We start from the raw sequence: 12,565 nt of genomic DNA on the forward strand, positions 1-12,565 counted from the left end.
GCTCGTCACTACATCGGACCACACGTGGGGTTGAGTCGGCCGGGAATATTTAGGATGCTGAATGTTGGATTTCCGTCTGCGAGGTGTCGGCGACGCGTCAGCGAGCCTTTTTGATGCGTTGTTCAGTAGTTCACACATAAAGAGCGGCGAGCGCCGTGCACTCGCAGATTTCTTCCCGATCACAGCCCGATCTGTCGGCGAGCTCGTTAACTTCCAAATCGGGCTCAAATCAGGCTTAAAATCCTCTAGTGTGAACTAGGCTTAAGTGGTGGGCTGTTATCAGCGTTAACGCAAGACTCTTATTGCGCGATTAAAAAATATTGCCGTTAATCTATTGTCAAAGTTGGATTGGGAGCTGGGTCTATCCCACGCAAGCTACGATGACTTTCACCTTGATATTTTAGTGCGGATGTATACCTGACCGGTGAGCCGTCTGAAAAAAAGTGCCCCTCTGATTCAAATCAGCAGGATGCCTGACTTTAACTACAGTTCAACTCATGAACATTTCATTCATGTCCCCGTGACAAACTGGGGAATTAGACGCAAATAAGGAAACACTGAAAAATTCCTGAATCTGTTAAACATCATTTGGGAAATATTTTTTTTAAAAGAAGATTCACGGGAGGGCAAATAATTTTAACTTCAAGTATATTTGACTAGAAAACTACATTATGTCATATGTTTATATCTCTTTAGTTGTTGAATTAACATAGCAACTGTAGCATTACCACAACCAATTCATTTCAGCAATTTACTATAGTGTGGGTCAAAAACACTAGTGATTCCTTTACTGACAGCCGCGTGTGTGGCTCTAAATTCCATTTCTGTAATTTTCCACACCAACATGGGGAGAACATGCAAACTCTACACAGAAACGCCAACTGGCCAAAATGGACTCCTTCTTGCTGTGAGGTCACAGGGCTAACCACAAAGCCACAATGTCGCTCTAATGCTAACATAATCTAACAGATCTTGCTGCAGTTTCTCACTAACTCATTTTAAGTTGATTGTATTCATCTGTGGCTTTATATCACGTCTGTATTTGTTGTACGGCTGCAGTGTGTTGTTTATATTGAGCCTACGTGTGTGTATATGTGTGTGTGAGAGAAACTGGACACTGAGAATCCTCCATATATCCCAACACAAACACGCACGCAGAGCATCATTCGTGTGTTTTGATGGATGGACACTGAGGTCAGAGGAGATTCAGAAAACATTTCAGCAAGTCCTCAAACATGGCGTCAGTTTCTGAATGAACAGCAGTGCGCAGCAGTCAGAAATACACCACAGATCCAGTGTCACAGACGTGTTCAGTCTCGCATCAGGCTCTTCAACACAACGCACAGCAAATAATATATAGAACTAATAATGATAAAAAAACTCAAGGTGTAGCATGTCGGGTATGTTTTTATTTTACATACATACAGTGCTCAGCATAATTGAGTACCCCCAGTGAATAAAGGTGCATATATTTTGGTGCAGGCGAGGCAGTGGCGCAGTGGGTAGCACGTTCGCCTCACAGCAAGAAGGTCGCTGGGTCGCTGATTCGAACCTCGGCTCAGTTGGCGTTTCTGTGTGGAGTTTGCATGTTCTCCCTGCCTTCGCGTGAGTTTCCTCCGGGTGCTCCGGTTTCCCCCACAGTCCAAAGACATGCGGTACAGGGGAATTGGGTAGGCTAAATTGTCCGTAGTGTACACTCGTACAGCCTCCTCTCACCCTTGTGTATTATTCCGCCCACATAGAGTGACAGCAGGTCAATAAACTCACTACAGTTTGACAAATATTGCTGCTGTTGGACAATACGCTGTACTTTAGAGGCTTTTTTAGTTGAGAATGTAGTTGTTTAGATTGCATGCAGTTTATTTATAAGCACAGTGCCTATTAATTATTTATAATTTAGAGATCCAAAGCAAAGACAGTTAACGTTCTGCCACAAGATAGCGACAAAGACTGCATACTAAGCTCTTATGCTGTGTTCACACCAGACGCGGAACGCGCAGATAAATCGCGCTTTTCGTGCATAAATAGCCACGTAAACATTTGAGTTTACTCGCTTCATACGCGCATCAAGCCCCACTTCATTCGCGTGTCAAATTCACATCAGAACCGACGCGGATTCACGTGATGGGCAGGGCTTCTGTCTGCCCGGTGACTCTAGCTTCATAGCTAAATGGCTAACATGGATTTTATTAAGAAGATAACAGTGTTTATGTGCTTTATGAAGACTGAAAAACAGCGTCGATACGTTTAGGGTCCTGTCTGAGTCCACTAGATCCTTTCAGAGGTGCATCCAGCTCTGTGAGCTCATAAACTCCTCCAGAAACTGAATCTGGATGACGGAGGCTTTCAGCGGTGCTTCTGACTGAGCCAAGCTGAGTTTGATGAACAGGTTCTACGTCACAATCACGCCCCCACAAGAGCAGACTTCTGATTGGTTAATGCGGCGCGAATGTATGCTGAAGTTCAGATTTTCGAATTCGAGAGATTCGCACGAAACCCTCGTTAAACGCGCAAAACGCTCAATTCACCCCACGCCATTCGCGCAATTTGTGTCATTCGCGACGCGCCATTCGCGCGTATGGCGCCGCAGGATGTCTATTCGCACGTTTGCATCGACTTAACATGTAAATCACTCGCGCTTGACACGCGTGCCGCGTCTGGTGTGAACACAGCATTAGGGGAGAAACACTCAGCGTTATTTCAAACTACAGCTGATCAAACCATTATTAAACTGTATTTTAAACTGAAAATTGTATTTTGTATTTATACTGTATTTATACCTTAGTAATCTGCTAGTGTTTGCTTTGCTTTGGCTTTTTCACGGTTAATTATTGTAATCTCCCAATTGCAACAATACTGGGAAATCTATAGACTGATGGCATTTCATGCTGTTCAGTCTTATAATCTTAACATGTTAGCAAAATCAGCTGTTTTGTCATCACTTTAGACATTACGCTAGAGAATCATTCAAACACTAGCTCTACAGTGACGTTAGTGAATGAGCAACAATTTCAGCTTTTCTAACGTCAGCTGCAGATGTGAATGAATAGTGGAAGAAAGTAGTTCCTCTTACAAAAAGATTTTGAGACTCTCCATGTTTGATTTTCTTTTTTTATATACACGATTATGCCGTCAAACTGTTGTATAAACGCAATATCACACTTGTAGCCCAATGCACTGCTGCTCAATAAAAATACTCAAAACATTCAAATTAAAACACAAGTAAAAGTTAATTCAAACCACTCAAACAAACAATCTCTGATTGAGTTTGTGACTGCATATTAGTTTCTTTATTTGACTTGCTTATAACAATGTCTCTAATAATAGGTCTCGGGTTTCTCTACTAGTTCTGGGTTCTTGACCTTAACTGTATTCATACTGTCTGTGTGCACTGGACACAGGAATGTCCATGAAGCATGCAGTCTGTCAATGCTGAACCAGCAGAGCTGCTAAATCCAGAGCACAGACTAAAGTGGAGGATCCTGAGCAGGGGGGTCAGAGATCTGAACCTGAAACTCCCAACAGACCAGCTTACACCACTACACCACACCTGTCTGTCTGATACATTCACAAACAAACACACACACTGACTGCACACAGGACTTCCAGAGAGGTGAATATTCATCCATTCATTCATTTTCTTTTCGGCTTAGTCCCTTTATTAATCTGACACAGAGAGATGAATATTCAGGAGCGAATTTTGGCTAACACTTTACTTGAAAAATCATGAATGTGAACTGCTGCATGCTCATGACAGCTGTCATTAAGTGTCATTCACTCACTTGTGTCAGTTTAAATGCAAAGATGACATTGTTTAAAATGTCTTCGTCATGAAAACTTGACATTATCAAGACTTGTCATAAATCCGTCATAAACATGATTGTTATGAGGCCATCATTATTATGTCTTGAATATTTTTCTGATCGGCTTTGCATAGGAACTAAACAGGATTGTCATTGATTGTGTCACTACTATATTCAAATCATTTTAAAACGGTGTCATTAATATTTAAATTTAAAAAGTGTTCTGATTGGAAGATAGAGCACTGCTTTGGGGTTTTGATTGGTTGCTATGGCGTCACTACTCTTGTATTCTGACTGGCTCCTTGGGTGTTAATTGTGCGATTGAATGCTAGGGTGCTACTCTTGTATTCTGATTTGCTGCTACTATTTTGTTATGATTGGCTCCTTAGGTGTTATCTGTGTGATTGGCAGCTAGGGTGCTGCTCTTGTATTCTAATTGGCTGCTAGGGTGGTACTCTTGTGATTGGCTGCTACTCTTGTATACTGATTTACTCCTTACTTGTGTGATTGGTTACTAGGGTGCTACTCTTGCATTCTAATTGACTCCTTACTTGTGTGATTGGTTGCTAGGGTGGTACTCTTGTATTCTGATTGGCTCCTTAGGTGTTACTTTTGTGATTGATTGCTAGGATGCTACTCTTGTGTTGTGATTGGTTCCTTAGGTTTTACTTTTGTGATTGGCTGCTATGGTGCCACTCTTGCATTCTAATTGGCTGCCAAGATGTTATACAAATGTCCTGATTGGTTGCTTGGGTGCTACTCTTGGATCTTGGTGTGCTGCTAAGGCATTAAGCTGTGGTCAAACTGGAGTTTAACCATGCATTATTCTGTCACGCCGCACTGCAAAAAGGGGGCAGGATTAAACAACATTATTAGACATTACAAAAGCGAGCGATTGGACCATGTTTTAAATTCCTGTACAGAGAGGTCACGTTTTGATTGAATGGTCTCACACAGTCAAGTGATGCGATTTCGCTGGTCAGAGTTCACCAAGCTCGAACTTTCTAATGCAGCGATCTGTGAAACTTGACGTATGACCCGGCATTTCCGTTCTGGCGCATTCGCGTGCATATGAAAGGAAGTCTATGGGGATAAAAATCCAGTGACCGCAGCTTTACTTGTGCTTGATATTATTTAAAAAAAATATTAAATCAGTATGGGGGCACACACTTTTTAACACCACTGTATATAGAAATGTTGAGGCAAGTACATTAAGTTTAATCCCTTAACTTTCTCAGGGAAACAGTAATTTAATTACAGTAATTAGTTTGTAAGTAATTACACCCAGCACTGGTTGTGTTATGGTCATGTTCTTCACCTGTGATATATATGTCTGTGTTGTGTCAGGATCCGGAGTGTCTGGACTCGTGTATCCAGAGCTGTCTGTCTGTCCTCTTCCCACCATTTGAGCTGACGGCATCGACCGTCCTCAGCCAGATCTTCCAGCTCATCGACACTCAATATGATGGAGATGCCCTTCAGTGTCTGAACACCTTCCTCATTCCTGCCAAAACCCTTCTAGAAGGCCTGCAGCAGACAGCCAGTGTGAGTCTGCGGAAACACGCACATACAGTTAAAGTCAGAATTATTAGACTAAGGTTGATTAACAGATTTATGCAAAAAAATTTTTTATTTTTGTTTATTATGTTTTACAGCAGTTTAATTCAGTGGATGTTTTCATCCCGAACATAACAAAAGGGTAGTCAATTTTAACAGTGTACAATGGTTAAAGCGTAATTAAAAGCTTAAAATTGGTCTGTGATTTAAGAAAGAAAATACATTTGTTAAAAAATATATATAAATAAATAATAATAATAATAATAAGATTCCCAAAAAGTACCCATGGTTGGGGAAACAACCAATCTTTTCCCTTTGCTTTATTGACCATATTCTCCGCAGACGAGCGGGCGCTGCCATTTGAATCTTTTTGGCACGAGACTTCCGGTCTCATTCACTTCCATTCATTTTTAGACATTAAAAACTGCTCGTTTCGCTGTTTGATGTTGCAAACTGATATTTCCTTGTTATATTATTCTACTTGGTCTGTATAGTCATGCAAACATTTGTTTGTAGAGCAAGTAGTTTGACCGTTTTTTGCCGTTTATTATTCCTTGTCATTTCTCCCATAGGCGACTGAAACGGAAGTTCTAAGACAATCGCGAAAACAGGCGCACCTCCGCATTTTAGAATAAGGTCAATACCTTTAAATTACAATTTGCTGATGAAAAAACTACATGGAAGTATACAGTACCTCTACTCAGATTGTCTCCTTTCTGATTACTACCAAAACTATCTTATTTAATTTGACTTTAATATCTGATATCTCCCAACAGCACATTACATGAAGCTTTAGGGTCAGTCTAAACTCAGCTAATATGAGAGCATTAACAGTTGTCGCCTGTCGCATCTGAACGATATCTTTGAGACGAGTGTTTCAGTCTGACATTCACAAGAGCTCTCAGACTGACGTTTCTGAGCTGGATTAATGACCCGTGTGATGTTCATCTGCTCTCATATTATACAGTATAGGACACGTCTTTGACATCTAGAGCATCACTTCATGCAATTCACGTAATGAGCTGTCCTTTAAAACCCTCCAAGACCAAGGGCTGCATGTACTCCAGAATCACTGCCAGTGATAGTAGCACACTCAATAATCTTCCTTTAACAGTTAGAATTACATTATTTACCTTTTGGCTGTCTGCGTTTCGCTGCTAAAAACACATATTAACAATTACATTACTAAAAAACTCATTTCTAATAACAAATTTATGATGACAGTGCATAATATTTTATTAGTTGTTTTGCAAGCTAATAGTATTTAGCTTAAAATGACTAGGTTAATTAGGGCACAACAGTGGCTCAATGATTAGCACTAGTCATCTCACAGCAAGAAGGTTGCTGGTTTGAGTCCCGGCTGGGTCAGTTGGCATTTCTGTGTGGAGTTTGCATGTTCTTCCTGTGTTGGCGTGGGTTTCCTCCTGGTGCTCCAGTTATCCCCACAGTCCAAACACATGCACTATAGGTGGACTGGATAAGCTAAATTGGCTGTGTAAAATCCGCTATGTAAAACGTATGCCGGAATAGTTAGCAGTTCATTCTGCTGTGGCGACCCAAGGCACATGCCGATCTTTCTGTGCTGTGTTTGTGTTGCTCTGCAATTGCACTTCTGAAAGGTGATCTGGCAGTAGGTTCTTATGTTCCTCTGTGTTGTGTTTCTTCGCTGGTGTTTTGTTTTTTCCTGAAAGCTAGAAGTTGCTCAAACTCGCTCATTTTAAAGCGGGAACCGGTGGACGTGCAACAACTTTAATCATAAGTTAAACACAAAAAAGTCTCCATGTGGGGCTCCTTCACAGGACTTGACACTTGTAAACACTTGCTCCAACGGGTTCACATGGCTCTCTGTCCCACCCACAATCGTTATCAATACCAACCTGACCAATCACAGTGCTTGCGCTACACATCGTTACAGCTAGGGCTATGCATACACGCACAGGCTGCGTCGGAGCATTCGTGTGCGCTTGATGCAGAAGTATAAATCAGCCTTATGCTGAAGGAAATTGAATGAAAGAATTAGGTTAATTAGGGTAATTAGGCAAATCACTGGACAACAGTTTATTCTTTAGCCAATCGATAAATGTTATAATTTCCTAAGGGTACAAAATAGAGTTATTAAAATTGACCTTAGCTGTTTTTTTATTATATATTTAAAATTTATTTTTCATTATTCAAGCAAAATAACAACAAAAAATACATTATCCAGTAGAAAAAAAAAACAGAAATACTCTAGAATAAAGCCCTTGCTTTGTTAAGTTTCACTTGCGAAATTTTCATTCATTCATTTTCCTTTGGCTTAGTCCCTTTAATCATCAGGGGTTGCCACATGAATGAACTGCCAACTCTTCCAGCATATGTGTTACAAAGAGGATGCCCTTTCCTCCAGTTGCAACCCAGTACTGGGAAACACCCTGGCTGTGAGGCCACAGTGCTAACCACTGAGCCACCGTGTCACCCTCCTTGGTAAATATTTGAAAAAGAATTAAAAATTTCACAAGAGGTCAGATCATTTAGTTTTAAACTGTGTATATTGAATATCAGTGTTACAGCTTCATTGTTTGCAAATCAAAAGTTCTGTTTGTTTTCAAAACACATTGAACTAAGACGTAAAATAAAACTGACACAAACTGAAGGTTTGTATGGAACCATTATAGTCTAATGTGTATTTGTGTGTACTTTCAATGCTTTTACAACTTTAAAGACTCAAAAACTCAACAGTGGTGTCAGTTGGCATTTCTGTGTGGAGTTTGCATGTTCTCCCTGTGTTGGTATTGGTTTCCTCCGGGTGCTCCAGTTTCCCCCACAGTCCAAACACATGCACTATTGGGGAACTGAATGAAGTAAATTGGTCGTAGTGTGTGTGTGTGGAATGAGTGTGTATGGCTGTTTCCCAGTACTGGGTTGCAGCTGGAAGGGCATTCGCTGTGTAAGTCGTATGCTAGTATAGTTGGCGGTACATTCCGCTGTGGCGACCCTTAATAAATATGAAGGAACTAAGCCGAAGGAAAATAAATGAATAAAAAAATAGCAGTTCAGATAAATCTAATTAAAAATATCAACCCAGGCTCGTTGTGAAAACGTAGTCCCGCGGACGTTTCTGGAGACCGCGAAATACGTCCCGGGAGGTACGTATGGCTGCATTTAGTTTTTTCAAGGTAACGCTGCAGGGCGGTGTGACGCCATTCCCTTTCGAGTCATGTATTTTTGCAGTTTTTGTTTTTGCGAATGCTGTGCGCGCTTTTCGCGTCTCGAACGTCTCTTGCGTTTGCGGTTACGCTGTTTTCGCGTCAACACACCAGAGGCCGCTGTCTGGCTGACTGCACGAACCTGCCAATCGGCTGACACCACTCTCCTCCTTCCTTCCCTAAACCCAAGCAATTTTAACGATTGACCCGCCCGCCCGCTTACTTCCCTAGACCCGACCATCGGTTTACAAAAGCCTTCGAAAAATCCCTCGTCTGTTTTTTTTCCACCACATTTTCCGATTTCACCACGTTCTCGCCCCGTCATGAACTCGTTCGCTTTATTTTTTGGATTCTGTTTTTGTCTTACCTGATTTCTGGAACCGCTCTTCCCCGGACTCGAACCCGGTCGCCGTGGTCAACCGCTCCTCTCTGCATCTGAAGTCTGCCAACGCACACGATGAGCTGACTGGACCAACTGGTTGCGGCGGGAAAGCCCTCCACACAGAGGTCCTTGAAAAAACTAAATGCAGCCATACGTACCTCCCAGGACGTATTTCACGGTCTCTAGAAACGTCCAAAGGACTACGTTTTCACAATGAGCCTGGGTTGAAAAATATATATTTCTAATTTAGATTTGTGTGTGTCCCGAACAGGCTCCGCACTCTAAGAGGGTGTTCAGCAGTCCTGGCTGGCCTCTGTGTTTACAGGAGCGCATCGTGATCCAACTTGCTCCTGTAAACTCCCTGCTGCTCCGACCCGGAGACTTTTACCTGCAGGTCGTGCCGTTTGGGATCCAGTCGGTTCAAATTGTGGTCAAGAGTGTTTCAGAGGAGGAATGTGAGCTGGAGGAAACTCCCATCCCTGAAACCTCACACTCCAACATCTTCACTGAAACCTGGCTCCAAGAGCTCAATGAAAAGAGACATGGAAGACCCCTGTCCCGCTGCATCCTCAAAACCCAACAGAACATAATCAAGGTTCCCTGGGAAGAGGTGGTCAATCCTGAATTTGAGGACGAGCGGAGGATGGACTCAGCGTCTCCGTCTAATCAACAGGAGTCTTCGAGTTTGTGTCGTCCACCAACGCCTTCCAGCTTCTCCATCGAGACCAGGATTTGTCCTGCACGGGACGGTATTGCGGTGTCTTTGCGATTGGTAGACAGCAGCAGTATTACAAAACACAGTGAAATGGATCAGTCTGGGATGCGTCCCATAGGGTGGGTTTCTCCAAGCACATGGGACAGCAGAAGTAAAAGCAGTTTGGTTGGGATTTGCAACGATCCACTGGACTTTACCAAAGAAACCCAAGGATATGCAAACACATGGACTCCCCTACTGAGGTCCAATGGTGCGACTCGGGAGCGTTCCACATGTGTGCGCACAGTGCGGTTCGCTGAAGAGCCCTGTACTCCATGCATGCAGAGGAAACATGGACATGGGACCAAGCAAAAGTGTCGGTTTATGGATACAGCCATTACACCCAAAGAAAAATCTGATCATCCTAATGAAGCAGAAACTGCTGACCCCTGCGGTGAGGAGCAAATCCAGAGCGCATACCGGGACGGTTTGGCTCCAGCAGTGGTCGGCACATCAGAGAAATGCCACATTGTGATTCAGGGACAGTCAAACCAGGAGGACAGAAGCAGCTACTTCGAAATGATTCCCAGACTTCATGTGGTTCCCGGGAAAAAGACCACCACTTTTGGACTGGTGTCTCCGAAGCTGAACAGAAGACGATTGGTGATTAAAGGTGTGGAACATGTTTGTTATGAGTCAGCAGCTTTTTAAAATTCTGTCTTTATACATCCTATGTCTTTCTTTCTGTCTATCCATCCATCCGTCTGTTTCTATCTATAACATTAGTCTCAAACTCAATTTCAGACTACTCTTGAACACCTTGATTAGTTGAATCAGCTGTGTTTGATTAGGGTTTGAGCAAAGCTGTGCAGAACCGCAGCCCTCCAGGAACTGAGTTTGAGACCTATGATCTCTCTATCTATCTATCTATCTATCTATCTATCTATCTATCTATCTATCTATCTATCTATCTATCTATCTATCTATCTATCTATCTATCTATCTATCTATCTATCTGTTCATCCTTCATTCATTAATCCCTCAACTGAGCTGTCTTTCTGTCCATCTATCCATCTTTTGAGTTGTCTTTGTCCATCCATCCACTGTCTATCTATCTGTCTGTCTGTCCATCAGTCCCTCCATCCACCCAGTGTACCTATCAATCTGTCAATCAGTCTGTCTCTCCATCCAGTGTATCTATCAATCTGTGTTCAATCTATCTATCTATTTAGTCTATATATCCATCTGTCTGGTCTGTTTATCCATCCATCCATTTGTCCATCCATCCATCTGTCCTTCAGTCCATCCATCCATTCATCCATCCATCCAGTGTATCTATCCATCCATGTTCTATCTATCCATCTATGTAGTCTATATATCCATCTTTCTGGTCTCTTTATCTATCCATCCATCTGTCCATCTAGCTATCTGTCTGTCCCTTCATTCACCCATCCATTGTATCTATCTATCTGTGTTCTATCTATCTGTGTTCTATCTATCTGTGTTCTATCTATCTATCTATCTATCTATCTATCTATCTATCTATCTATCTATCTATCTATCTATCTATCTATCTATCTATCTATCTATTCTATTCTATATATCCCTCTGTCTAGTCTGTTTCTCCATCTATCCCTTTATATATCTTCCTACCCAGTCTGTCTATCCATCCACTCTATTATCCATCAGTCTGTCTGTCCTGCTTGGATTACGTTTATTTTTCTGGGTCACTGTTTATTAAAAAGAGATCAATGTTAGATCAGACATGTTCGTCATGCATTATTTAAAGTTGTGATTTTACAGTCTTTAAGATCCTACCATTAGAAGCAAAACAATCTCTTTGAACATGTTTTAACACACGCTGACTTACTCCTTTGAAGATCTTCCTCAAGATCCAAAATCTCAGTGCGCTCCTGTTCCTGGATCACGGATAAATCATCCAGACGGTTTAACACCAGCAGAAACAGAGCGCCGGCCGTCCAGATCCTCCACACCTCCAACACTTAAAGCTGATGCTCTCCTGCATGCAGGAATCGTGTGTCTCACAGGTAAAAACACATGCATTTGTCACGCAAAATTAATGTTGCATTCTTTTATATGACTTCATAAAAACAGTTCAAGTTTGTTTGTTTTTTTATAAAGCACATTTAGCCACAAGACTGACCAAAGTGCTGTGCATAATATAGTGCACTTCCTATTACATTCACATGCTACTTTATTTTTTATTTGGCAGCCTGAAAAAAAACTATATTTTTGTCAAAACTACAAGAATGATTTATGATAGAAGGGAAATAAACATGTTCATTGTGTGTGCCATGATTATTAAGGTATTTATGCAAACTTTATTTGAACTGAAAAATAAACATTTAATATTTTTTTATGTGTGTATGTTTTTATTATTAAAATAAATTACATTATATTTAAATAAATGATTACAATAAAATGTTATTACAGTTACAATGATTATTATTATTATTATTATTATTATTATATATTACTACTACCAATAATAATAATATACATCTAATAATATACATAATATCGTTATTATTATCGTTTTGTCCGCTATTTAATACTCAATGTCAACTAAATTCTTTATTCATTTGGCTTTCTCTTTAATCACGTTGACAAATTCATTGGTTTCTGTTCATTAACAAAACTTTTATTTGGAAAACTCCACTATATTTACAGTCACTTCTTAACATTCAGTAAACATGTTGAAATCTGCGCTCCAGTAGTTTTATTAACCTTTGTATAGCTAAAATTCGCACTTCATTTGGTCGCTACTCATCAGGTCACTTTTCTGCTGCTGATGTTTAGAATCATCTGCAGCAGACCTTAAAGCTCAACACTTTCATTCCAATATTTTTTTTTTTAATTCGATCCAGTTAATAGTACAAGATCACAGTACTTTAGGTTTTCCTTGGTTTTATATGGTATTATC

The 12,565-nt window shown here is 41.0% G+C and overlaps 1 protein-coding gene across 4 annotated transcripts in view; it reads left to right on the forward strand.

Moving 5' to 3' along the window:
- Window positions 1–12,565, forward strand: part of quoa (quattro a) — a 75,079-nt gene that overhangs the window by 25,801 nt on the left and 36,713 nt on the right. For all 4 annotated transcript variants that reach the window (XM_073939429.1, XM_073939428.1, XM_021470050.2 and 1 more), the window contains exons 2-4: window positions 5,151–5,348; window positions 9,199–10,294; window positions 11,502–11,669. In XM_073939429.1, the coding sequence (XP_073795530.1) occupies window positions 9,571–10,294; window positions 11,502–11,669 (892 nt within the window). In that variant the 5' untranslated portion in view covers window positions 5,151–5,348; window positions 9,199–9,570. The remainder of the gene's footprint in view (window positions 1–5,150; window positions 5,349–9,198; window positions 10,295–11,501; window positions 11,670–12,565) is intronic.

The sequence above is a fragment of the Danio rerio genome, chromosome 23, assembly GCF_049306965.1.
Source record: "Danio rerio strain Tuebingen ecotype United States chromosome 23, GRCz12tu, whole genome shotgun sequence".
In the NCBI taxonomy this organism is placed as follows: Eukaryota; Metazoa; Chordata; class Actinopteri; order Cypriniformes; family Danionidae; genus Danio; species Danio rerio.